Below are 26,980 nucleotides of genomic sequence, written 5' to 3'. Positions count from 1 at the left end.
TGTTTAAATAGACAGGGAACCAGATAAGCACTTTCAAGTTATTTTCTCGAACTCAGATTTTACAGCACTTTTTCGCAGTCGAATTCTGACGTGAAAAATTTACGAATTCCTACGTTTAAAATCAACGTAAGCTTTTATTTATTTTACTCTTGCTTGTGCTTATAAGGAACTACCTTTAAAAATCGCATACGGCAAACGTAAGTCCGTACAGAGTGCGCTCATATTCACCTTGCTTCGCCTATGGCCTGAGACGTAGCACTGGGTATGCCATCTCACTGCGCTCGCGGTGGATGATTACAAGATTATGGCGAGGATTCAGGAAGAAACTTACGTAGGCAGATGTGAAGTTTTATTTAAAATGAAAACTGCATGGGATCACGAGCTATATGAATTTTGATTGAGCGTAATGATCAGAATTGACGTTAACCGGGAGTGGCCGTGAGAAGCTGTTGTCTTGCAGGAGGGAGAGGGCGCACAAAAAGCGTGCGCCATCTTGGGGGGAGATCTGAGTGTGGCGTCGGGACGTGTCTGGCCGACAAAAACAAAGACAGAGGGCGTAGTTTGCAGGGGCGAGCACCCCCTCAGCTACGACTAGCTGGAACAGTCCAAGGCGGTGCAGAACGAAAAGGAAAATGAGTCCATCATAAAACTAGGTCTTATCAAAGCTAGGAAGAGGGGGAAATTATTTCATGCATCATTCTGAGTGTCCCTCCAGTGGATTTAAGCCGTTATAGTATGAGAAGTATTAATTTTCCTAATGTGGATCGTCTGACGTCACGGCAGCAGTGCGGTGTCGACCCAGTGTTCTTGGAGGATATGCTGGTTGTTGGAAGAGGTCGGACGGGGGACGAACGGCAGCTCCGCTTCTACGGCGTAGTAAGCTTTGCTTTTGCTCATGACGAGTTTACAACGTCCAATCAAATAAAGACGCGTAGTCAGTGAATTTTATTGGTGTCTGTCGATAAAGTATATTTTGATTGTCTCGGTCAGCACAGTCTGCCTAGCTGTTTACTGCCTCTGACCGTATCACGGCTGATGGCCTCTAGGTCGCGACGGTGGGTTACGTCATTTTGTGTCTTGGAGAATATCGTGTTACCATGGGGTACCAAAAAACACCGGAACTATTTTTCAAAACCTATGTATTTTCAAGTTGTTTGTAAAACAACCTTACCCCCTTCAAAACACTTTCCATTACAACTAATACATTTGTCCCACCAGTGCTTCGATACATTTTTGGTAGTCATCTTTAAAAGTGCCTGACAGCTCCTCCCTCGTTTTTTTTTCTTCACTTCTTCAATGTTGTTGAATCGGTGTCCTTTCATGCCCCTTTTTCATGCAGGGAAATGAGAAACAGACGCATGAAGCCAGGTCATGCGAGTAACGTGCGCGGGGTAGCGGAACCATGCCATTTTTAGCCAAAAACTGTCTAAAAGAGATGGTTGTGTCTGCAGGTGCGCTGTCCTGTTAGAAGAACCATTCTCCTGTCTGTCATCAATCGAGTCTTTTTTTTTACGAACACTGTTGTCCAATAATCTTAAAACTTCTTAAAACTGTCTGTGAGGACAAGCTCTCGAATTTTTTAAACTTTTTCGTCGATTCAGGCAGTTGATGGACGTCCAGAACGACGTTTGTCATCAAACGACATGCCGCCATTCGTACACTTTAGTTTCTCCCATAGCCTCCTCTTGATAAGCTGTTTTCAACATTAAAACAGTTTCAGCAGCATTTTTACCGAGTAGAAAACAAAATTTCACAGCTGCACGTTGTTCACTTTGAACTTGCCATCACAAAAAACGAAACAAGAACAAAACAGTGCCAGCAAAAACAGTCACTGCAGATGAGGAGAACAAACAGGCGGGACTGAACTGGCAATGGGTTGCACTACACACGCCTAGCGGCAGACGAGAATGTTATTTCGCTTTACTTTGGTACCCCCACCTACTTATTGCCACCAAAGTCCCGCGTTGTACAGAGCATAAATCATACGCAGCGTATCATAGAACTATTGTGGCAGCTTAGGGTTGTATGTTCATACTCGAGTAATTGTTTTGTTCGTGGCGCAGTGTCGTGCTGATTAGAAGTAGCTGCGGTCGGCGGAGCTCCCTCCGTGAATCCTGATAAACACACCTGTAATTCCTATAACGAATGTACATGCACAAAACTGGAGAACTCTGGACCACGACAATGCATTACGATTTTTCGAGGTTTGTTTGCTCGTGTGCTAACCTCTCCCGGGGCGTTGTTCTGCTATTCGTCATCAGAGTTCATTTGTCGTAGCGTAGCGTATAAAAAACTGCACTCTGGGTAAGGTCAAGTAAGGTTAACAGATCGAGAATGTGGGGATGGATTGCTTGAGGACGCAGTACTGACTGATAGGTCTGCATTGCGACTGAGTCACGTACCGCTGCGTGGCTTTGACTTCTGGTAGAGGCAGTTTCTTCCATAGTAAGTGATTGCTCAGGGTTTGGTAGCGACATAAATCGATATATTTTGTTACGAGTAGCACAAAAAGGGACTAAATCAAATCAATTTCTAACACAGTAGGCTCTAACAAAGTTACACGCCTCAGTTCGCCACCCCCTCTCGTCCCATTTTCAAGACCCCCTCTTCCATTTGTTTTATACACTGAAGAGCCAAAGAAACTGGTAAACATGTCTAATATCGTGTATGGGCCCCAGTGAGCTCACAGAAGTGCCGCAACACGACGTGGCATCGACTCGACTCATGTCTGAAGTAGTGCTGGAGGGAACTGACACCATCAATCCTGCAGGGCTATCCATGAATACGCAAGCGTACGAGGGGGTGGAGATCTCTTATGAACAGCACGTTGCAGGGCATCCCAGGTATGCTCACTAATGCTAATGTCTGGGGAGTTTGGTGGCCATCGGTAGTGTTTAAACTCAGAAAAGTGTTCCTGGAGCCACTCTGTAGCAATTCGTGACGCGTAGGGTGTCGCATTGTCCTGCTGGAGTTGCTCAAGTCCGTCCGAATGCACAATGGACATGAATTGATGTTAGTTGTCAGACAGGATACTTACGTACGCGTCACCTGCCAGAGTCGTATCTAGACGCATCAGGCATCCCGTATCACTCCAACTGCACACGCCGCACACCATTACAAAGCCTCCATCTGCTTGAACATTCCCCTGCTGACACACAGTGTCCATGGATTCAAGAAGTTGTCTCCTTACCTGTAAATGTACATCCGATCGATACAACTTGAAACGAGTCTAGTCCAAACAATCTCGGTGTTGAGGGGCCCAGACGAGGCGTAAGGCTTTGTGTTGTGTAGTCATCAAGTTATCAGGGGTGCAGGGGTGGGCTTTAGGCTCCGAAAGCCCATACCGATGATGTTTCGTTGAATGGTTCACAGGCTGACACTTCTTGATGGCCCAGCATTGAAATCTGCAGCAATTTGCAGAAGGGTTGCACTTCTGTCACGTTGAACGAATGTTTTCAGTCGTGGTTGTCCCATTCTTGCAGGATCTTTTTCTGGCCGCAGCAGCGTCGGAGATTTGATGTTTTATCGCATTCCTGATATTCACGGTACACTCGCTACCTCGAGAGATGCTGTGCCCCATCGCTTGTGCGCCGACAACAACACCACGCTGAAAGTCACTTCCCTGCCGACCGCAGTGCGGTATTCTGCCTTTTTACGTATCTCTGTATTTGAAAAGGCATGTCTACGCCAGTTTCTTTGGCGCTTCAGTGTATAGAAAGCACACAGCTGTATTTTAATTTCAGTGTTTTTTACAATGTGACGACATGATGGATGTTTCATTGGCATGTTTTCTACAATTTCTTTTATATTCACTCAAAGATAAAATAAATAAAAAATCGAAGCACTACGCAGAAATTACCCGAGTGGGACGGAAATCGGTAGATTTGATGTACACGTACAGACAAGCAAGTGAAGCCAATTGCAGAAAAATTGGGTGGTTTATTCAAGATTTTAAGAAGCTTCAAAAACTGGGCAGTGAAACGCGTCGGCCCGCCCCTGGTCCCTGTGCGAGCGGAGTTGTTCGGCTTGGCACTGATTGACAGAGTTGTTGGATGTCCTCTTGCAGGATATCGAGCCAAATTCTGTCCGAGTGGCGCGTTAGATCGCTGTAATCCTGAGGTGGCTAGAGAGCTGTGCCGTAACGGTCCAATCGTTCTCAGTTGTTGAGAGAACTGGCGACTTTGCTGGGCAAGGTAGGGTTTGATAAAGACGAAAACAAGCAGAAGCAGCTCTTCGATGTATGGGGGCGGTCATTATTTTGCTGAAATGTAAGCCCAAGATGGCTTTGCATGAGGGACAACAGAACAGGGCGCAGAATACCGTCGACGTACCGCGGTGCTATATGGGTGCCGCAGATGACCACCACAGTGGTCTTGTTATGAAACGAAATGGCGGCCCACACCGTAGTTGGGCCATATGGCGGGCAACAGTGAGGTTAGTATTGCAGCCCTGGCCGGCGTGGCTCCAGACACGTCTTTGCTGGTCATCAGAGCCTAATTCGAAGGGGGCTTGTTGGTGCACAGTGGTCAACAGTAGTCGGCGAAAGCCTCCTTTCTGTGAGCCTCCTATTAATGTCCTTGTTGTCAGTGAAGCACCAACTGCATGTGATAATGATGAATCTACGGCTTCGAGTGTCTCTCTGGCGACTGCTCGGCCCTCACGTTCTGTCATCTCTCTAGGACGACCGGCCGCTTTCTTCTTGGTGCTGTGTTCGGTCACGGTTCATCCATTTCTTCCAACATCGTCGAATAGCGGCACCGCTCCTATTCAAATGTCGAGCGATTCGCCGGCCACTCCAACCGGCTTCTTTGAGCCCAACCACACGTCCTCTTTCAAATGCTTGGATTTGCGTATATCGTACACGCACTTGTTTGTGAGGAATAGCTACTGTCCAACTGAGTACACCAAATCAAACTGGAAATGATTTTATGCCCTGATATCGACAAGTCACCTGCTTACTATGCTTGCCAACTACGCTTGAAACTGTGCTGAAGTGCGTCGGCCGCCAAAGTTTACGATTTCGTATTTCCCATCTATACATGTAGGAATATCAGTTTGAGACCAATTTGCAGAGCTCCTTCGCGGTGAGTCTTTGTATCTTAGAGTGTATTACGGCTAAACTGTCTGTGCAGTAATTAAAACATTTGAAAACTAATAAAAAGCCGAAACTGGTAATGTGAATTAGGTGATTTTAACATAACGATTATATTAACATGAACAACCTCGCAAGCTTCCATTTGACAAAACGACGACTCTGTAACAGCGAGAATGAGAATTGATTTGTATCTTCATAATCCAGAAACATGACGTGGCAATGTTCTGGCTCCATTCGCTTTTTTTCCTCCTTATATATGTTAAAGAGACGGAGTGAGATGACAGGAAAGTGCTACGAAAAGCCTAAGAGTGTGTTGGAGAGCTTTAGACCGCGTGACCCGCTACGCTCGGGGAACCTCACGGCCACCTGTTGCAGATGCCGCCGACTCTGCTGTCGATGCTGGGCGGGGCGGGCGCCAGCGTGGGCGTGGTCAGCCCCGCCACGTGGCTGATGGCGCCGCTGCTCGCCATGGGCCTCACCGCCTACTACCGCTACGCCTCCGTCGACCCGGAGACACACCCCATCAACGCGCGCAGTCTGCTGCCGGAGTACGATTTCGTCGTCGTGGGGGGCGGCTCCGCGGGGGCGGTAGTCGCCAGCAGGCTATCCGAGGTGCGTACACACAGCTGTAACTACTCTCTACTCCACGCTTATTGCTGTTGTAATGGACTGAGGTGACAGACGTCGTGGGATACCTCCTAACATTGTGTCGGACATCCTTTTGCCCGCCGTAGCGCAGCTTGTAAACCAGGCTTGGCACTCAATAAGTCTTTGGAAGTACCCTGCAGAAATATTCAGCCATGTTGCCTCTATAGCCGTCCACAATTGTGAAAGTGTTGCCGGAGCAAGATTTTGTGCACTAAATTACCTCTCGGTTTGTCCCATAAATGTTCGATGGGATTCATGTCGGGCGATCTGGGCGGCCGGATCACTCACTCGAACTGTCCAGAATTTTGTTCAAACCAGTCGCTAACAGCTTCGCCAAATGAGATGGCGCTTTATCATCCATAAAAATTCCATCTTTCTTTGCAACTTGACGTCCACGAAAGGCTGCAAATGATCTGCAAGTAGCCGAACATAACCATTTCCAATCAATGATCGGTTCAGTTGGACCATTCCACGTAAACACAGCCCACAGCATTACGGAGCTACCACCAGCTTACACGGTGCCTTGTTGACAACTTGGGTCCATGGCTTCGCTGGGTCTGTCCCACACTCGAACCCTACCGTCAGCTCTTGTCTATTGAAGTCGGGACTCATCTGACCAGACCGCGGTTTTCCAGTCGTCTAGGGTCCAACCAGCCGAGGAGGGCCGCTGCAGGCGATGTCGTGCTGTTAGCAAAGGCACTTCCGTCAGTCTTCTGCTGGCACAGCCCATTAAAACCAAATATGGCTGCACTGTCGTAACGGACTCTTTCGTCGTGCGTCCCACATTGATATCTGCAGGAATTTCATACAGTATTGCTTGTCTGTTATCACTGACGCAAACGCCGCTGCTCTCTGTCGTTATGTGAAGGCTGACGGCCACTGCGTTGTTCGTGGTGCGATGTAGTGCCTGAAATGTGATATTCTCGGCGCACTGTTGACACTGTGGGCATCGGAATACTGAATTCCCTAACGGTTGCCGACATGCAATATCCCATGCGTCTAGTTCCATCCACAATTCCGCGTTCAAAGTCTGTTAACTGCCGTCGTGCGGCTACAAATCAGTTCGGAAATTTCTTCCATGAATCACCTGAGTAAAATGGCGGCTCCACCAATCCACTGCCCTTTTACACGTTGTGCACGCGATACTACCGCCGTCTACCACCTGTATGTGTGCATATCGCTATGGCACGACTTAAATGTATGTCACCTCAGTGTATTAGCTATATTTTCTAATGTTGCTCGGTAACAGTCATACAACATTTTTTAGAGGAACACACCGCCATTTGACAGTTTTATTGTTTATTTAAGTACAACCCACGTTTCGGCCTTTTATGCCGTTTTCAAGTATTTCATCATATAACACCAGAATAATCGTGGGGGATGATGTACTCTCACGATTATTTACTGAACATTGATTTTACATCTGGCATTGGATGGGGAGCCAATGTATTTCTTATGACCAGCTTTAAGCCTGACAACATGTGAAGTGTCCTGCAATGTATGTTAAAGACATTAAATCAAATACTTGAAAATGACGTAAAAGGCCGAAACCTGGGTTGTACTTAAATAAACAATAAAACTGTCAAATGGCGGCGTGTTCCTTTTAAAAAAAACCTATGTTTTTGTTTGTAAGATTTGTAACATAAATGCCGAAACTGGTTATCTCTTTCTATTCATTCCAAATATAAATTCTACCAGATCGCCTGGTGATTAGCTGAAAACTTCCACGATTTTCTAGTGGGCCGAATTCCGTATAGCCCGCCCACCTCCTTGGAACAGTGAAAGAAAATCATCAGAAGACGTTCGCTGACCCTCTTCCTACTGACTACTTCCTCGGCGTCCGTCTCGCCCCATCCCTCTGGCCCTCCTGCTCCTGTTTACCTGTTTACCGCGAGTCGCCGGTGCCTCTAGTGTCGCCCCCGTGCCTTCCTGGTGCAGATTCCCGGCTGGAAGGTGCTGCTGCTGGAGGCTGGAGGGGACGAGAACGAGGTGACGGACGTGCCGTCGCTGGCGGGCTACCTGCAGCTGTCGCAGTTCGACTGGAAGTACAAGACGGCGGCCGCGGGCCCCGACTCCCCCTACTGCCTCGCCATGGTCGCCGACCGCTGCAACTGGCCGCGCGGAAAGGTCTGTAAGCAGCCGCCGGAAGGTCGCGCCACTGCCCTAGGCGGAACACGCTCTCATTCCTTTACTGGCGGTGCTCGCTCATTAGCTACGTTTGGGATACGAATCCTCAAAACTGTGGCAATTTGTGCGTCGGAAGCAGAGAAGGCAATGGTATACGGTATCAAAGATACCACGAATATCGAATAGCATCGATATTAACACATCGACATTGCGATACTATCATTACTTTCGACCGTTATGCTGGATTTTGATATTTTTTTCTATACAGTTTTACTAGGGGTTGAATGTAAGCCAAAACGTTGTTGTGATGATGTGTCTGAAGACGCTATTCCCTGTAAGTCTCCTCATCTCTGCTTAAACACATCCATTTCGATCTGCTTACTGTAGTCAAGCCACGGTCGTCCTACATTGATGTTGTCGATTTGGGACGTAATTTTACACCTAATTTAACGAATATACTAGCGCTATTGTATTTTATATTTGCATCTTCTTATTACTTCAAACAAACGCGGTTACGCTGGAATGTGTTCCCGCTATGTGAGTATATGTATGAACTTTATATTTTCGAAGATCAGATGATGACAGCAAGTTTCTGTGGAAACCGTCATCGTGAAATAAATAATATTTAGCGATACTGGCTTCAGAATTAATTTATTTCGAACAAATAAGCGATGTTCTTCCAATACAATTTTTACACGCGAGGCTTCTCCCCGTAAATTATTTATATTCCTGCTCATGTGTGTGCTATAAATCCACTCCTTCTTTTAGTCAAGTTCTATAAACTATTTTCTATGTAGTGTCTCCGTTAATATACAATTTTTACACGCGAGGCTTCTCCCAGTAACAAGAGAAACTGCCGCGCGGGATTAGCCGAGCGGTCTGGGGCGCTGTAGTCATGGACTGTGCGGCTGGTCCCGGCGGAGGTTCGAGTCTTCCCTCGGGCATGGGTGTTTCTCCTTAGGATAATATGGGTTAAGTAGTGTGTAAGCTTAGGGACTGATGACCTTAGGAGTAAAGTCCCATAAGATTTCAGACACATTTGAACATTTTGAACAAGAGAAACTATTTATATTCCTCCTCATGTTGTGTGCTTTCTCAGTAGTGTCTCCGTTAATATAGGTTTAGGGCAATTAAGCAGTTTCGTACATTTTCTTCGATTTAAAAGCAATGAAAATGCAGAAAAGAAATCCTTAATAAAGATTAAACAAATTCCAGGACAAAACAACTGTTTCTTAAGTAAAATAAGCTTTATTCACATAATGAAAAACCATTGTGTCGAATATACACATCTAGCATACATATCAATTAAACGAGTTATGGAAAACTTACTCCATTTTATGACTGACGTTGCGGCTGCACTCAGAAGCATCTTCAGTTTGACCATTTTCTATTAAATTTCTGAAGATTCTCGCGTCTGACGGACGAAACAAGCAAAAATAAAAGTGGTACGGACTTGGGGCTGCTGGACAATCTTATTTACCGAAAAGTCGTTACATCGTTACTTCATGAAAATCGTGACGTCTGTAGTTGGGAGATACCAACAGGACAGTGGCATACACTTTGCTGCGCCTTTCGCGAATAGTTTAGGACATTCTGTCGCGTAAAATAAACATACAGCACAGAGAAGCAATGCATACCACGAAAACGAATCAATATTTTTTCCGTAACCCTTCGCGAGCATCTCTGTGTGGGAACTGGCGTGTGAGGCAGCCAAGCGATATGAGCACTGTGAATAGAATGGGGGCGTGACCAAACCTCATTCTCTAATTCGTTGTTGCTGTGGTAGCTATCAATCACTTTGTTCCACTGTTCCAAGTATATATGGAGAAGCTGAGAGTGTTTTGAAAGGACGTATTGTTTCTGACGCTGATAATCAACAACACGTACCCTGCAGTGGCAAAGTCGTGGGACACCTCCTGATATCCTGTCGGACCTCGTAGTGCAGCATCTCCACGTGACATGGACTCCTCAAGTCTTTGGAAGTCCTCTGGAAACATATTGTGCCAGACTGCCTCCATAATTGCGAAAGTGTTGCCGGTGCAGAATGTTGTGCACGAACTGTACTTCCGACTACGTCCCACAAACGTTCGATGAAATTCATGTCGGGCGGTTTGTGTGGCCAAACCATTCGCTCGAATTGTACAGAATGTTCTTCAGAGAAAAAGAGTAGAATTGTGGCCTGCTGACATGGCGCACTGTCATCCATAAAAATTCCATCGTTGTTTGGAAACAAATGGTCTCCAACACAACTATTTGTAGTCAATGATCGGTTCAGTTGGACCAGAGGATCCAGTCATTTCCAAGTCAACACAGCCACCATCAGTTTGTACAGTGCCTTGTTGACAACTTCGGTCCATGGCTTTGTCGGGTCTGTGCTACATCCGCACCCTACCATCAACTATTACCAACTGAAATAGGAACTCACCTGCCAAAGTCACTGCTTTAGAGTCCGTTTAGGGTCCAACGGATATAGTCAAAGACCCGGGAGAGGCGCTGCAGGCCATGTCGTGTTGTCAGCACCGCACTCGCCTCGTTCGTCTGTTGTTATACCCCTCTAACGCCAGTTCTCGCCGCACTGCACCAACCGATACCTCCGTCACATTGATTTCTGCGCTAATTTCATGCAACGCTGCTTGTCTGTTAGCATTAACAACTCTAAGCAAACGCTGGTGCTCTTGGGCGTTAAGTCTAGACCGTCGGCCACTGCGTTGTCCTTGGTGAGAGGTCACGTGCCTGAAATGTGTTCTCGCCACACACTTGACATTTTAGATATCAGAATATTGAATTCCCTACTAACGATTTCCAAAGGGGAGTATGCCATGCATCTAGCTTCAACTAGCATTCCGCGTTCAAACTCTAGTAATTCCTGTCGTCGACGATAATCATGTCGGTAAATTTTTCACATGAATCACCCGAGTACAAATGACAGTTTCGCCAATGCACTCCAATTTATCCTTGTGTACGCCATACTACCGTCATCTATATATGTGCTTATAGCTAATGATTTTTGTCAGCTCAGTGTTCATTTTCCATTTAACTGTTTTTGAGAACCTGTGTACCAGTGATCCACTTCAAAAACTGCAGTTTATACCGTCACAGGACGGCCAATCTCTAGCCAGGTACAGTGGGTATATTGGCAGAATCTGTTCTCGGACACGAGTGTACTGTGATACGCTGCTGTAGAGACAGTGTAGAGACTGTGCTCTGCCGACAGGTGTTGGGCGGCTCCAGCGTGCTGAACGCAATGATCTACGTGCGGGGCAACCGGCGCGACTACGACCGCTGGGCCCAGCTGGGCAACCCGGGCTGGAGCTACGACGAGGTGCTGCCGTACTTCAAGAAGTCGGAGGACCAGCGCAACCCCTACCTGGCCAGGACGGCCTTCCACTCCACAGGGGGGCTGCTCACCGTGCAGGAGGCGCCCTGGCGCTCGCCGCTCGCCGTCGCCTTCGTGCAGGTAGGCAGGCGGCCAGCAAGCAGGAGTCTCTGCTCCTCTCCCTGCTCTGCAGTTCACACTTGCATTTTGTAGCAAGAACTCCGCAAGTAACTGTATTTGAGCCGCAGCTGCTTTCGTAGCCTGTCGCCAGGTCATCAGATTTATATCTGCACAACAAGAAATACATAATGATAATAACTCAACACCTGTCCATCAAAGTAATACCAGAACCATAAGCACATAATTGTCAGAATAGATAAAAACACAAAAATGAACTTACAAAGACTAAAACTTGGTACGTAATATGGCAAACAATTTAGATGCCCCAAACTTCTTAGTTAAAACCAAAATGTCCGTTCGGAATCCTACATTCTTCGCCAAGTTGTGTTTGCATGTACATTTGTGTTTTTATCCATTCTGGTAAATTTGGTGTTTATGGCTCCTATTACTTTATAATGTATAGCGCTTCAGTCATTATCGCTGTGTATTTCTTGTTGTTCAAATACGCACCTGACGATGTGGCTACAAGCCTCGAAACATGCAGTGCCTTATTAAAACTAGTTCAAAATATAGTTGTTTGTGGAGTTCCTGCTACAAATTTGTTACCACAGCTGCGGATGTCGAGACCACAGAGTCATTCGTAATTCACACTTAAGTATGTGGCAGGCGGTTTATGGAACGATTCGAAGCCTATTTATCCACCGTTCCACTCTCGAAATGCAGACTGCAAAACTAAAAAACTAGACCTTTCCCTGCAAGCTCTGACTACTATTATATTTCTTCCCCACAGCATTTTCTATGCGACAATTCGAATTTAAGATGGTCCTCTTTGTAATCCATAGGTATTTAGCTGAATCAACTATCTTTCAATTTGTGTGATTTATAGTGAAACTAAATTTAACGTATTTTATCATTATTATTATTTTTAGTTCTCAGGACCTCACATATCTTATTCTTCAGTGTTTGTCGCCATTTTCACAGCTTGCAAATGTCCTGCCAAAATGATTAAGCACATCCTTTGGATCTTCTGGTGACTTTACTAGACGGTAGACGACATCATCATCTGCAAACAGTCTAATAGGAAGCTCAGATTGTCTCCTATATCCTTTATACTGGGTGGCCAGAAAGAGTCGGAAACGCTTGCAGGGTAGGTTTTGCTAAGAAATAATTGTTAAGAAAAAATCCCATACGTTGCGCCTTTTCCGAGACAACGAGCACTGAAGCTAGCCAATCAGCCTGTTGCACGCTCAAATTCAAACAGACCGATATATTTCCCAATATTCGAACACAGCATATGTTGTAATTGATATCAATACTACAGGTCTATAACTCAATGGATTACTTCTGTGACCACTGTAACGTTTTAGTCTTTAGTTACAGCTCTTTCGTCGAGAAAGTGGTCGAAAATGATGGCTAAAAATTTACCTACTTCATCACCATACTGCGAAAGGAGCGTAATGAAAGCTTTGCACTTATTAAGTAATAAAACTCTTCGCTACACCAATGGTATCTACACCATCCGATCAAAAGTATCCGGAGATCCCAATGTAAGGCGGAATTGACCACTAGATGTGAGGAGAGGCGGACTCGCTACTGTAAAAGGATGGGGGGCGGGGGGGGGGGGGGGGGAGTGTTGCGTTGTCAGTGTAGAAGCAGTGAAACCAGAATGGGGTGGTCGGGAGAGGTCAGTGACGTAGAACTTGGACTGGTCATTCAGAGCAACAAATCCATCAGGGAGAGTTCAACACTTGTAAAGTTACACCAGTGAGTTGTTCGATGTGAAATGGAAACATCAAGACTTCACGTACTGACAGACAGTCACCATCCATCATTAGGAAGGGTGGTTGTAAAAAATGGCATGAAATCAGTGGAAGGAACCCCTCGTGAGTCCAACCAGTAGAATCAATACGCACAGGGAGTTAAAAAGAAGTTACTCGCACAATGCTCGAGGAGCTCCTTACAAACCACACATTTATTAATAATCCATTAACCCCAAACATCTAACTAATATTTCAGTCATAGTGGTCTGTATGCAATACGTTGTGGTGTTGTTCGGTCGTACTGTTCATTTACCATCACTTCCCCCATTTGAAGGTCACTGCCCAGCTATCAGTTCTGTTTTCGGTAACTGGTGCAGTTCATCGCAATCAATCCTGCCTCGCAGTAACATTACTGGCGTTCTCTTTCACGAGTACAGACGGAATTGTCTGGCGACACAGTTGGCTGCTGCTCTCACAACACTGTACACTATCGAAAGTATCTCCACTTTGGTGCATCATAACAACACGAAAGTTATAGTGTCACTAAATTAGAATATGCACGGAATTTTGTTCAAGTCCACGTTTGTTGATCCCGTAACAGGAGTGGTACCTAGACTACACGACACATGAATACGCAAATTGCACTTATCATAATTTACAGGTATTTTTGCTGACGAACACCGACATAAAACTGCTATAGTCAAAGTTTTAATAGTTTTTGGCATTTACAATGCAGTGCTCCAGTGTTTCCGAAACCTCTCTAAATGGGTTGTGGTCAGCGTAAATTTGTCTGCCCTAAGGGCTCTTAATGGGAAATAAAGCCGGCCAGAGTGGCCGAGCGGTTCTAGACGCTACAGTCTGGAACCGCGCAACCGCTACGGTCTCAGGTTCGAATCCTGTCTCGGGCATGGATGTGTGTGATGTCCTTAGGTTAGTTAGCTTTAAGTAGTTCTAAGTTCTAGGGGACTGATGACCTCAGAAGTTAAGTCCCATAGTGCTTGGAGCCATCTGATCCGGGAAATAAAGTTATGAAAGTCCTGGCACTAAGTGGCACTTTACTGAGTAGCACTGAAAGTGGAAAAAACAAATGGGAAATTCAAATGGCTGCAATAAGTTCCTGGAGCTGATTGGCTGAAAGGCCTGAAAAATCGATAATTTCGTGCAGCTGTTTGGAGTTCGCGACATCGAGAAGCCAGGCAGCAGCCCGCAGGGGGTGCGAAAAGGAGCCGCGGTCCCTTCAAGGTGATGTGGTGAGTTCAAATTGCTTGTATGGAGCTGGGAATGGGTGATCCTCAATGCTCGATGAAGCTCTGCCAGAACGGAGAATATTGAAAGAGTTCGCAGCTGCGTTCGCTTGCGCGTGCGTTGAATTCCCACAGTCTTCCCTGGTCGTGTAAGCGACTGTTGCGCTTTTGTGACTGTACACATTGTCGGTAGGCAGGGGCCTTGCGTGAAAACGTGGACAGAGTAGCCAGCTCGAGGTGATGTTCGACGGACGAAGTGGACTTTGCCAGCTACAAGTCAAATCAATAAATTACAGATGTGTCCGCGGAAAGTTTGTTTTCCTGTGGCTTTTAGTTGTTGACTTCGAACAATTTCGTGTTTTATTGTTGTGGAGATTTTTGATGCAAGGGGCGCTGTATGCACTGTTGGCGGATCGGAATCTTTCCTAAAGGCAGTTAGACAGCTACAGGGCTTCTAGTTATCGGCTTTGGAACACTGAGCCCCGAACCTCGGATCGGAGCGAGACTGGTAACAACTATTTCGAATGATTTAGTAGTGTAGCACTACAGAGGCTAGCTAGGTTGCAAGTAGATGTTTTCGATAAATGTGCGGAGCAGTACGTCGTGCAGTCGGTTTCGCAGGCCATACAGCGCTAAGTTTCTGGCTGCAAACCCGACTGGGATATCTATCGTTCGAACCCACTAGAGATCCGGTGACGGACGAGAGCAACGTTTGGGGGAGCCTCTGCTACTACGTGCGCTTGTGCACTGCCTGCACCTGGCCTGGCCTGGCCTGGCCTCAGACTGTGCCGTACCGCAGCTCTGCACTTTGCCCACAGGGGGGCCAGCAGCTGGGCTACGAACACCGCGACTGCAACGGCGAGCGCCAGACGGGCTTCATGATCGCGCAGGGCACCATCCGGCGCGGCTCGCGCTGCTCCACGGCCAAGGCCTTCCTGCGGCCCGTGCGGCTGCGCAAGAACCTGCACGTGGCCATGCACGCCCACGCCACCAAGCTGCTGTTCGAGGGCGGCCGCGCCGTCGGCGTCGCGTTCATGCGAGACGGCGCCCAGCAGGTGAGTGCCGAGACACACGAGTTACCTACGTCTACATATAGAGGGGGCAGGGGGGCGGGAATAAAACCGGCCTGGAAAATGTTCCATGCACCTTAAGTTAGGCAACCCAACTTACACAATTTCCTTCGACAATTAATTTTATTTCAAACACTTTAACATGTATACGATATTGCTGTGCCTGTGTTATTCCGAATTACGATACAAGGTTCCTGCGGACGTGCATGCGAAGTGTATTCGCAGTTGCGGATATGGACAACCATCAGCTCTGTAATGGAATGATGACATTGAAATTTTGTGCGGGACCGGGACTAGAACCCGGATTTCCGGCTTATCGCGACGGGTCGCCTCACTGTTTGGCTGTCCGAGCACGACTCACAGGCCGACCCAAACTTCCATACGTCAACGACGCGTCTACGACCTGTACCTGTACTCGTCCTACTCGTACATCCGTTACGTATGTTCCCGTACAGGAGAGACATTTTACTTGAAAGTCACTTGCCAGGTGTCGGCCGATAAATACGATATTGGAGCGCCTGTGTTATTCTGAATTCTGGGTTCAAGTACCGGATAGGCACAAACTTTCACTGTCGTCATTCCATTACATAGCTGACGGTTGTTCGTCTTCGCAAGAGTGAATGTTTCATGCACTTTAACATATGGTTATTTTCATTAATGGCGTAGTCAGAAGTAACAATATGAAAAAAAGGAAAATTTTTAGCCGTTTCGTTTTCCCAGGGGATTTGTTTTGTGACGGGGGGGGGGGGGGGGGGGGGGGAGAGGGGGGGGGGTTAGGGAGTAGGATATGCATGATAATTTAAAAGTTCCTCCAGGGTTACGGAACACGACCGCAAAAAATACAGTACACAAAACAGACCCGCATCAGCGGACAGAGCATCTCTCCAAGTTTGCACTTCACACTACAAGTGCTCTGTGTTCACTTCGTTTGTGATGCGCCAAGCATCGATGCGTGAGTCCAAGTTGTTGTACGGGAAGGCCCGGAGGCGGACCGATACGCGAATCTGGTAATTACGTTGCCTATCTGCAGGTGCGAACTAATACGATGTCACAATGCGGTGATAAAGGGTTAACAATGAAACTTGAGGGTAGCACAACCTGTAGGTGCCATCTGTAATTTAAGAATTCTGCCGACCGTTAGTAGGCTTTCCTTTACAAATGGGGCACTGATGCGCATACAAACAAGCAACCAATTGCAGTCGGTTCTTTGAAAACTTATCGTCAGACCGATACGTCTCGGTAGTCAACGGGATAAGGTGGAAGAAACCCTTTCCGGGCGAGTTTTATTTTACTCGTCCCTTACATTAACACTTCAAAAGCGAAATCACGGCGTGTAGCGGAGGGTGTTTCGATACCACCTACATTTGGGAGCGGTGCGTACAAAGAACGACTATCGATAGACTTGCCTAACAGTTCCAGTTCCGCTGGTTTTCTCGTCGCAATAATTTTGCCGGACAAACTTCGGAGGGATTAATAGGTTTCCCCACACTTCTTCGAACATCTTAATATCACTGGCGTTTACTGAACATCTCCGTAATGTGTAATTACGGAAATGTGGTTCTGCCTTGAGCAAAGACAAACACAGTTCTTAATAATCCAAACATGTTTCGCTGTAGTTTCGCCATCGTCAGTCGATTCATTTATCTTCTTACAATAACTTACTGATGTTTATGTGGCTACTCATTATTTGCAGTGCCAACGGCCTTGCCGCAGTGGCAACACCGGTTCCCGTCAGGTCGCCGAAGTTAAGGGTGTCGGGCTTGGGTAGCACTTTGACGGCTGGCCGTCCGCATCTGCCGAGCGCTCTTGGCAACCGGGCTCCACCCACTCAGCCTTTGAAGCCAACTGGGGAGCTGCTCGACTGAGAAGTAGCGCCCCCTGTCGCGGACACACACAACGGCCGCGTGCCCCTCTACATCCGCATCCAGTGACGCCTATCGGCCGAGGATGACACGGCGGTCGGCCGGTACCGTTAGGCCTTACGAGGCCTGTTCGGACGGAGTTATCATTTGCAGTGCATTTGTTCAAGTCGTCATTTTTTCTCGTTTCCACTGATTCACGGTTCTGTGTGAACTGTACTTTACAACAGGGATTCATACGATCCGCCATTGTAACACAGTTCGTGTTACTGTTGTCAGTGACTTTTTACCAGTAGCGCAATCGAAGAGTGATGGATCTTTTCGCCTGTTCACGCGCAGTACGTTACATTTATTCGTGTTCACGGTCAACTGCCAACGCTTACACCAATCACGGATACTCCGCAGGTCGTCCTACATATCTCTGCAGTCCTCTGACGTTGCTGTAGAAAACAGCATCGCCTGCAAAAACCCTCAAGGTGCTTCCCACGTCATACAGTAAACCATTTACGTATAGTGTCTACCCATCACTCTGCCTTGAGTTAGTCCCTCAACGTCAAAGCACTGAGTTGTATATGTTAGAAAGTGCTGAATCTAGTCACAAATCTAGTCTGATAATCGGTAAACTGGTATTTAGTTAATTAGCCTTTGCCTTGCAGATGTTGAGTACCGCATCAATGCAGTCCGTTTCGCAAAATCTCTATTGATTTTTACAGAGATTTTCGTCATCCAAATATGTCATAACACGCAAGCATGAAACGTGTTCCAATACTCTTAAGCAGACTAATAGCAATAATATAGGCCTACAGTTAGAAGGATCCGCCCGAAGAGTATTTTTAAAAGCTAGAATGACCTTCCTTTTTCTTCCCTTTTTCCAGTCGCTTGGTACTACACGACTTACGGTTCACTGCTGCTAGCAGCGGAGCGAGTTCCTTCCCGCAGTCTCTGTAGAAGCTCACACGTATCGCATCCGGTGTACACGTCTCTTCGCCAATGATCGATTTCAGTTGAATGTCTATTCCGCTATCACTTATCTCACTGTATGCTATTTCGACCTTCGTCAGACAGGTAGAACTTCACTCCAACATGGCGCTGTGAAACAATTCCGTAATACGGAATTTAGTATTTCGGCCTTCTCTTTCTGCAAGCTTCCATTTGGATGTCAGCAAGGTCACTGAGCGAGTGAATAAATATATGATTTCAATCCGCTTAATGTCACAATGTAGGACCTCAAATTGTGTCACTGCGCTGCGGTTACGCTCATTTCGACTTAAACTTAGTTATGCCACCTAGACGTTCACGTCGCTTAACTCTGTCTTCAAGCTCTCTGTGCCTTCGTAGTAACAATCTAACGCGACTATTGCAGCACGCTGGGTCTTTAGCATCCACCACAACTTCGTTCGGCATATGCTGGTCTAAGCATAACTGAACGACGTGATCAGGTAAATGACTGGAGTACGCACGAGTCAAGCGTGTCGGGACTCCAACTTAATTCTCACAGACGCTGACAAAAGAAAACGCCTACTGACTCGCGTAGAACTTGCTGTGATACTGCCTTCTTTAAATCAGCGAGGTCGCGCAAGGAACTGAAAGCTAAATGTTGTGGTCAACGTTCTCTTAATAATGTTTACTGCCACTGCAGCGAAATTTACTTTTTCATAAGGTGGACAGTATCGTTCAAGCAGGGTGTTACTTCGTAAAGCGACAACTTTACCGCGTCGTGGAAAGCGTGTCGTAGCCTGAAACAGGTTCCTAACCAGGAGTTTCGTCTCTCAGAACGTTTTCTCTCACTGTTGCGTCATCATCGACTGTAACGTATATTATGAAGCAACTAAGAAGCTTCTTGCTCAAACCGAGCGACGTGCCGCAGTGGTTAGCAAAATGGATTCGCAACGTACAAGATGGCGGTTCAAACCCGCTCCCGACCACTGGCATTTAGATTTCCCCGTGACTTCCCTAAATCGCTCCAGGGAAATTCCGCGTTGGTTCATTTCAAATGGGAACGGCAGATTCCCTTTAACGTCCGTGAAACATTCCGAGCTTGTGCTCCGTGTCCAATGACATCGATGTCGACGAGACGTTAAACCATAATTTCCTTTCTTCTTGCTCCTCACCTTGTCATGCAACTACTCGGTGCAACAATTCATCATCATCATCATTTAAGACTGATTATGCCTTTCAGCGTTCAGTCTGGAGAATAGCCCCCTTATAAAATTCCTCCATGATCCCCTATTCAGTGCTAACATTGGTGCCTCTTCTGATGTTAAACCTATTACTTCAAAATCATTCTTAACCGAATCAAGGTACCTTCTACTTGGTCTGCCCCGACTCCTCCTACCATCTACTGCTGAACCCATGAGTCTCTTGGGTAACCTTGCTTCTCCCATGCGTGTAACATGACCCCACCATCTAAGCCTGTTCGCCCTGACTGCTACATCTATAGAGTTCATTCCCAGTTTTTCTTTGATTTCCTCATTGTGGACACCCTCCTGCCATTGTTCCCATCTACTAGTACCTGCAATCATCCTAGCTACTTTCATATCCGTAACCTCAACCTTGTTGATAAGGTAACCTGAATCCACCCAGCTTTCGCTCCCATACAACAAAGTTGGTCGAAAGATTGAACGGTGCACAGATAACTTAGTCTTGGCACTGACTTCCTTCTTGCAGAAGAGAGTAGGTCGTAGCTGAGCGCTCACTGCATTAGCTTTGCTACACCTCGCTTCCAGTTCTTTCACTATGTTGCCATCCTGTGAGAATATGCATCCTAAGTACTTGAAACCGTCCACCTGTTCTAACTTTGTTCCTCCTATTAGGCACACAATCCGTTTATATTTCTTTCCCACTGACATTACTTCCGTTTTGGGGATGCTAATCTTCATACCATAGTCCTTACATTTCTGATCTAGCTCCGAAATATTACTTTCCAAACTTTCAATCGAATCTGCCATCACAACTAAGTCATCCGCATATGCAAGACTGCTTATTTTGTGTTCACATATCTTAATCTCACCCAGCCAGTCTATTGTTTTCAACATATGATCCATAAATAATATGAACAACAGTGGAGACAGGTTGCAGCCTTGTCTTACCCCTGAAACTACTCTGAACCATGAACTCAATTTACCGTCGACTCTAACTGCTGCCTGACTATCCATATAAAGACCTTTAATTGCTTGCAAAAGTTTGCCTCCTATTCCATAATCTCTTACAACAGACAGTAACTTCCTCCTAGGAACCCGGTCATATGCCTTTTCTAGATTTATAAAGCATAGATACAGTTCCCTGTTCCACTCATAAAACTTCTCCATTATTTGCCGTAAGCTAAAGATTTGGTCCTGACAACCTCTAAGAGGCCTAAACCCACACTGATTTTCATCCGATTGGTACTCAACAAATACTCGCACTTTCCTTTCAACAATACTTGAGAAGATTTTACCCACAACGCTGATTAAAGAGATACCTCTGTAGTTGTTACAATCTTTTCTGTTTCCATGTTTAAAGATTGGTGTGATTACTGCTTTTTTTCAGTCTGATGGAACCTGTCCCGACTCCCAGCCCATTTCAATTATCCTGTGTAGCCATTTAAGACCTGACATTCCACTGTATTTGATGAGTTCCGACTTAATTTCATCCACCCCAGCTGCTGTATTGCATTGAAATCTATTGACCATTTTCTCCACTTCCTCAAATGTGATCCTATATCCATCATCATTCCTATCCCATTCTACCTCGAAATCTGAAATATAACTGATCGTATTTTCACCTACATTGAGCAACTCTTCAAAATATTCCCTCCATCTGCCCAAGGCATCCACAGGATTCACCAGCAGTTTTCCTGACCTGTCCAAAAGACTTGTCATTTCCTTCTTACCTCCCTTTCGAAGACTGCTAATTACACTCCAGAATGGTTTTCCAGCAGCTTGACCTATAGTCTCCAACCTGTTTCCAAAGTCTTCCCAAGATTTCTTCTTGGATGCTGCAATTATCTGTTTGGCTTTGTTTCTTTCTTCAATATAACTTTCTCTGTCTACCTGAGCTGTAGTATGTAGCCATTTTTGATACGCCTTCTTTTTCCTTTTACAGGCTGCCTTGACTGTGTCATTCCACCAAGCTGTTTGCTTCATCCTACTTTTACACACTACTGTTCCAAGACATTCTTTAGCCACTTCTAGTACTGTGTCCCTGTACCTTGTCCATTCCTTTTCCAATGACTGTAATTGACTACATTCAACTAACTGGTACCTTTCTGAGATCGCTGTTATGTACTTGTGCCTGATTTCCTTATCCTGAAGTTTCTCCACTCTTATCCTCCTACATATGGACCTGACCTCCTGCACTTTCGGCCTCACAATCCCAATTTCACTGCAGATTAAATAGTGATCAGTGTCATCAAAGAATCCCCTGAATACACGTGTGTCCCTCACAGCCTTCCTGAATTCCTGGTCCTTTATTATACAGTCAATGACAGATCTGGTTCCCCTGCCTTCCCAAGTATACTAGTGAATGTTCTTATGTTAAAAAAAGGAGTTTGTGATTACTAAGCCCATACTGGCACAGAAATCCAAGAGTTGTTTCCCGTTCCTGTTGGCCTCCATATCCTCTCCAAATTTACCCATAACATTTTCATACCCTTCTGTTCGATTTCCAATCCTGGCATTAAAATCACCCATGAGCAGAACACTGTCCTTGTCCTTTACTCTAACAACTACATCACTGAGTGCGTCACAAAAACTATCCATCTCATCTTGACCTGTCCCTTCACAATGCGAATATACTGACACAATCCTAATTTTCTTGCTAGACGCTGTCAAATCTATCCACATCAGTCGTTCGTTTACATACCTTATTGCAACTACGCTGGGTTCCATTTCTTTCCTGATGTAAAGCCCTACACCCCATTGTGCTATTCCTGCTTTGACTCCTGACAGGTAGACCTTGTATTCTCCCACTTCCTCTTCTTTCTCACCCCTTACCCGAATGTCACTAACAGCTGAAATGTACAGCCCCATCTTACTTGCAGCCTCTGCCAGCTCTACCTTCTTCCCAGAGTAGCCCCCATTGATATTAATAGCTCCCCATCTTATTACCATTTGTTTGCCAAGTCGTATCTTAGGAGTCCCTGGTTTGTCAGAGATGGGACTCCGTCACCTCCAAAGGTCCGAGGTATTTTGCTCTGATTGTTGCCCGCATCATATTTAAAGTACCAGGGAAGCAGGTTGCTAGCCTTACTTGCCCCGAGTCCCATTGGGTTTTACCCCTAACGGCTGAGGGACTAACCGGTGGATTTGGTAGTCTTTGCCGTATGAGCACAAAGGTGGCCACGACTCAGAATATGTCCGAGATGCCCAGACTTCTTCCAAAGTAACTGGTATCCCGACTGTCGGGACCACTTACTTGGCCACTCATACGTTGCCCGTGGTTCATGAACTAGGACATGACTACAGGAACCCACACCATGAACCATTCATTATATACCAAAAACCATATACTCCTTACTCTTCATCACCCATAAAATGAGTACTTTTTCCCGTTCTCTAAGAAGCGCTGTCCGACCCAGGGTACATTGAGACACTTTTCAGCCCAGTACCAGGCCAGCTGATTGGAGGCACACTGAGTTCCATTTCGGATTGAAGTAGCAGTACTGGCGTTTGCCTTATGCCCCTCCCCCCCCTCCCCCCCCCCCCCCCCCCCCCCCCGCCGACTTGCTCGGATACATCAGTGGAGTGTGCCTCTGGTGTTCACGGCATCGATCCTCGACGGTACGCATCGTCTGACCAATATACGACTTGCCACATTGACATGGAATCTGGTACACGCCGGCCTTCCTCAAACCGAGGTCACCTTTGGCGCTCCCCACCAATGCACGAGTTTTATTCGGAGGACAGAACACCGTTCCGACCCGGTGTTTCTTCAAAATGCGGGCGACTTTCCCAGAGAGCGCGCCTGTATATGGAATAAACGCAGTGCCTACCTCCTCCCTCGTGACTTCATCCATCTCCACAGGTTGTGCTATAGTGGTTGGGCGGAGAGTACGTTGAATCTGCCACTCTGAGTACCCATTTTTTCGAAATGCAGTTCTCAGATGTTCCAATTCCTGGGGTAGACTCTCTGCGTAAGAGATAGTGCGCGCCCTATGTTACTAGAGTTTTAAGTACCCCATTCGTCTGTGAAGGGTGGTGGCAGCTGTCTGCGCGCAAATACAGATCAGTGTGTGTTGTCTTCCGATACACCCCATGACCTAGGGTATCGTCAGCCCTTCTCTTCATTAAGACGTCAAGGAAAGGTAATTTACCCTCCGTTTCAGTATCCATAGTGAATTTGATGTTGGGGCGTATGGAGTTTAGATGTGTAAGGAAGTCAAGGAGTTTATCCATACCATGTGGCCAGATGACGAACGTGTCGTCCATGTAACGGAAAAGCAAGTAGGTTTCCATTCGGATGACGACAGGGCTTCCTCCTCGAAGTTCTCCATGTACAAATTCGCTACCACCGGTGAGAGTGGGCTACCCATGGCGACTCCCTCCGTTTGTTAGTAGTATTCTCCATTAAAAATACGTGGAAATCAAGACATGCCTAAAAAGTTCAGTGGTCTTCTCGTCAAACTTCTGACTAATCAATTCTAGTGAGTCTCGCAGGGGTACCCTCGTAAACAAGGAAACGACGTCAAAACTCACCATGATATCTGACTCACCATGATATCTGACTCATCCAACCTGAAGGCTGTGTATTATACGGCACAATCCCCCTCTGCCCTTCCTATCTTCCTTCTACCCACCTTCATGTAGATAATGAGTTTGTGGTTAGCATCGCATGGCTAATACTTACTCACTTATTTTGTTAAGTAACAGCGTAGCAGTTCATTAGTTTGAAGTATGATATAAATCTAATCCCTCAGGTGCTCTCGGCATGACTGATTAATGATGTGCGTTCGGGAGTTCTGCCGGCTGAGTCGGTCGTCTAAAACCTGTGCGTAAAGTGGAAACAACAACTCGCACCATTAAGACATAAATCGATAATCGCGAATCCTTGAACCAATCCTGTGCAAAGGAATAGAAGAACTTCATCCCTATTCTTGTGTAATGTACGCACAACACCTGTCTCGAATAATCTTGTGGCCACTTTTTCTCCCTTCCTAGCTTTCGTGTCCAAAGTCGCAGAGTTCGGGTTCCGACATGAAATCTTTTACGCAGAGACTCTTATATGGGACTACTCTCTGACAACAGAGCACTGGTTTGAAGGAAATTCCTCTTCTGAATAATGTTATAACTGCCCACTGGTACTAAATATTGAACCTGCGCTCCAAGGTCACGTTGATGGAAAATTTAATGATGGACGACCAATAGTTCACTCCATTATACGGCTAGACCGACAAAAGTCCCAGGATTACATGTGCTGCGTAGAATGTGTCTGAATACGTGGCATTACGAGTGAGTATTTGTCCTAGAGATGGTTGCACGGTTGCAGAAATCAGAGCCAATAAAAAAGAAAATTAGTTGGAGTGTTTCGACACGAACCTGCGTCTCAGAACAGACCTATCCCGCTCGTCTGACATTACAAGCCTGTTTTCTTGACAGCTAAAACGTAACACAATACCATAAGCTTGAAAGAAGAAGACACGGCGCGCTGAAGTTCCAGTATGTCTTTACTTAATGCGCCGACTAGTTGCGGTATCATTACACATCATCTGGTCAGCGTAATGGAGCCATTCTTGCTATGGCGATCCATTGTCACCAGGTGCCATGTATAACTAAACATAATACGCAGTTGTACATGTACTTGTGCAACTGGTGCCGTGTGTGACATTTGTCAGTTTACAATAAAGAGCTTAATTAAGAAAAAATTAAAAATGCATTTGTAAGCTGCAGGCCTACGTATGGTGCACAAGCGCCGTACAACCAACTGTTGTGCGCGTGACTGGGACAAAGGCTTTGCTTGTAAACTTTAGAAGTGTCACATACTGTGAAAATACACGCACATAAACAACTGCGTGCAATGTTTAGTCATTCATGGCATATGATTACAGCAGTTTCCCAAAGCTACCCAGGATGAAACAGTTAAGCTGACCTGATGACAGCGGTACACAAACTCTTTGAATTGAGTGAACTCCTATGGCAGCTTCCTGCTGTTCTTGTATTCCTTTCTCAAATACAGCATTTAGTCCGATACATTTGTGTATAATTATTACTACATGTTGCGTACGTTACAAAAACTATTAGAAAATTTTGTTATTGAAATAAGTAACTAATTAGATACCGTATCACAATGTGGCAGTATGTAATACAATTGTTAAGCCCACTTGTTCCACGCCACAGTGGAACACACATATAACTACAGTAAAGTAATCAGACTTGACGGTGCAAATAATGAAGAGCCCAGTGAATTTGTCTTTGTGGAAGGGAGGTCATTTTGAACCTCTGGGATATTACTGTAGTGGCTACATTTGTAAGCAGAAGTGTCAGACTGTTGATGGAAGTCCTCTGGTGTGTAGTTACTACAGTTCATACGCATTGCAGGAGGACCCAGCACAAAGAATGATAGTTCAGGATTGGTATACAAGCCATATGTAACATTATGTGCACCATCAAAATGTCGATCTTACAGGGAAAGGATATGAAAAAGGAAGATGAAATCAGATTGAAGGTAAGGAATTCCAGGAAGATTACCAACGGGTGAAAACGAAAATGAGTAGAGGGAGGTGGATGAGGTGAGGGAAAGAGAATCACAGTTGAGGGGATGCTGCAAGTGCCTAAAGTTCATTGTGTTCTTTCTATTCGCTGTGGTCAGTGGTGTGGGGGTTGGTCAAAAATGCTTCTACTGAACCCAACAGTATTCTCCTAGATAAGGTGAAATATGGTATCAGAGGTCTAGCTGGTAATTGGTTTTGACCTGTCTAACTGAAAGAATACAGTGTACTGCTTTAAGAAACTCAGGAGGTGTACACATGGAACAACAACTTGACAATAAGGAATAATCACTAAACGTGTACCACAGGGATCGATATTGGGTCTGCTCTTGTTATTTATAAATGACCTTCCATTTGAGGCAGACTCTGAGTCGCACAGTGTTCGGAGCGCGTTCCGCCTCTGACGTGGACCACTGCACTGTGTCCGCAGGCGGTGCGGGCGAAGCGCGAGGTGGTGCTGTCTGCGGGCGCCATCAACTCGCCGCAGCTGCTGATGCTGTCCGGCATCGGGCCGGCGGAGCACCTGCGCGAGCTCGGCATCCCCGTGGTGCGCGACCTCAAGGTGGGCCACAACCTGCAGGACCACGTGGGGCTCGGCGGGCTCACCTTCGTCGTCGACAAGCCAGTCACCTTCACCAGGGCCCGCTTCCAGGTGCGTGCCAAACAACGCCACCGCTCTCCCGGGACACGAAGATCTTGCTTCCTCCTCCAAGTGGAGGACTTTTCTTTATGATCCACGAACCCAAAACCAAAAACTAAGAAAAAAACTAAAAAATCTCCTCCAACTATCCGTCACGCCACTGACGGCAAAATGCCGGCTTATTTGGACTTACGCTCCATTACATAAAAAGAACAGCCGTCTTTGGATTTGTACCGCTACTCTGTACTTCACTGTATGGGGTAAAGCACGTAGGAACGTCGCATTACGCACAAGATGTCAAATTAAATACCTCTCTGCCGTCTAGTTTCCAAATTTATTTTACTTGGCTACCAGTTTCTACGTTTTACTACGCCATCTTCCGACCCCTGACCGACGTGTAGGCAGTTATACAGTCGGC

General features: G+C 46.2%; 1 protein-coding gene across 1 annotated transcript in view; it reads left to right on the top strand.

Moving 5' to 3' along the window:
• Positions 1-5,515: 5,515 nt before the first annotated feature.
• The window catches only part of LOC124545959 (glucose dehydrogenase [FAD, quinone]-like), a 116,143-nt gene continuing 94,678 nt past the window's right edge, over positions 5,516-26,980 (top strand). The window contains exons 1-5 of the mRNA XM_047124922.1: positions 5,516-5,707; positions 7,682-7,870; positions 11,085-11,327; positions 15,129-15,365; positions 26,353-26,574. Of these exons, the coding sequence (XP_046980878.1) occupies positions 5,546-5,707; positions 7,682-7,870; positions 11,085-11,327; positions 15,129-15,365; positions 26,353-26,574 (1,053 nt within the window). The 5' untranslated portion in view covers positions 5,516-5,545. The remainder of the gene's footprint in view (positions 5,708-7,681; positions 7,871-11,084; positions 11,328-15,128; positions 15,366-26,352; positions 26,575-26,980) is intronic.

The sequence above is a fragment of the Schistocerca americana genome, chromosome 8, assembly GCF_021461395.2.
Source record: "Schistocerca americana isolate TAMUIC-IGC-003095 chromosome 8, iqSchAmer2.1, whole genome shotgun sequence".
NCBI lineage: Eukaryota > Metazoa > Arthropoda > Insecta > Orthoptera > Acrididae > Schistocerca > Schistocerca americana.
The sequence above is the reverse complement of the archived record's forward strand: the minus strand, read 5'-3'. Positions and strand labels throughout refer to the sequence as shown.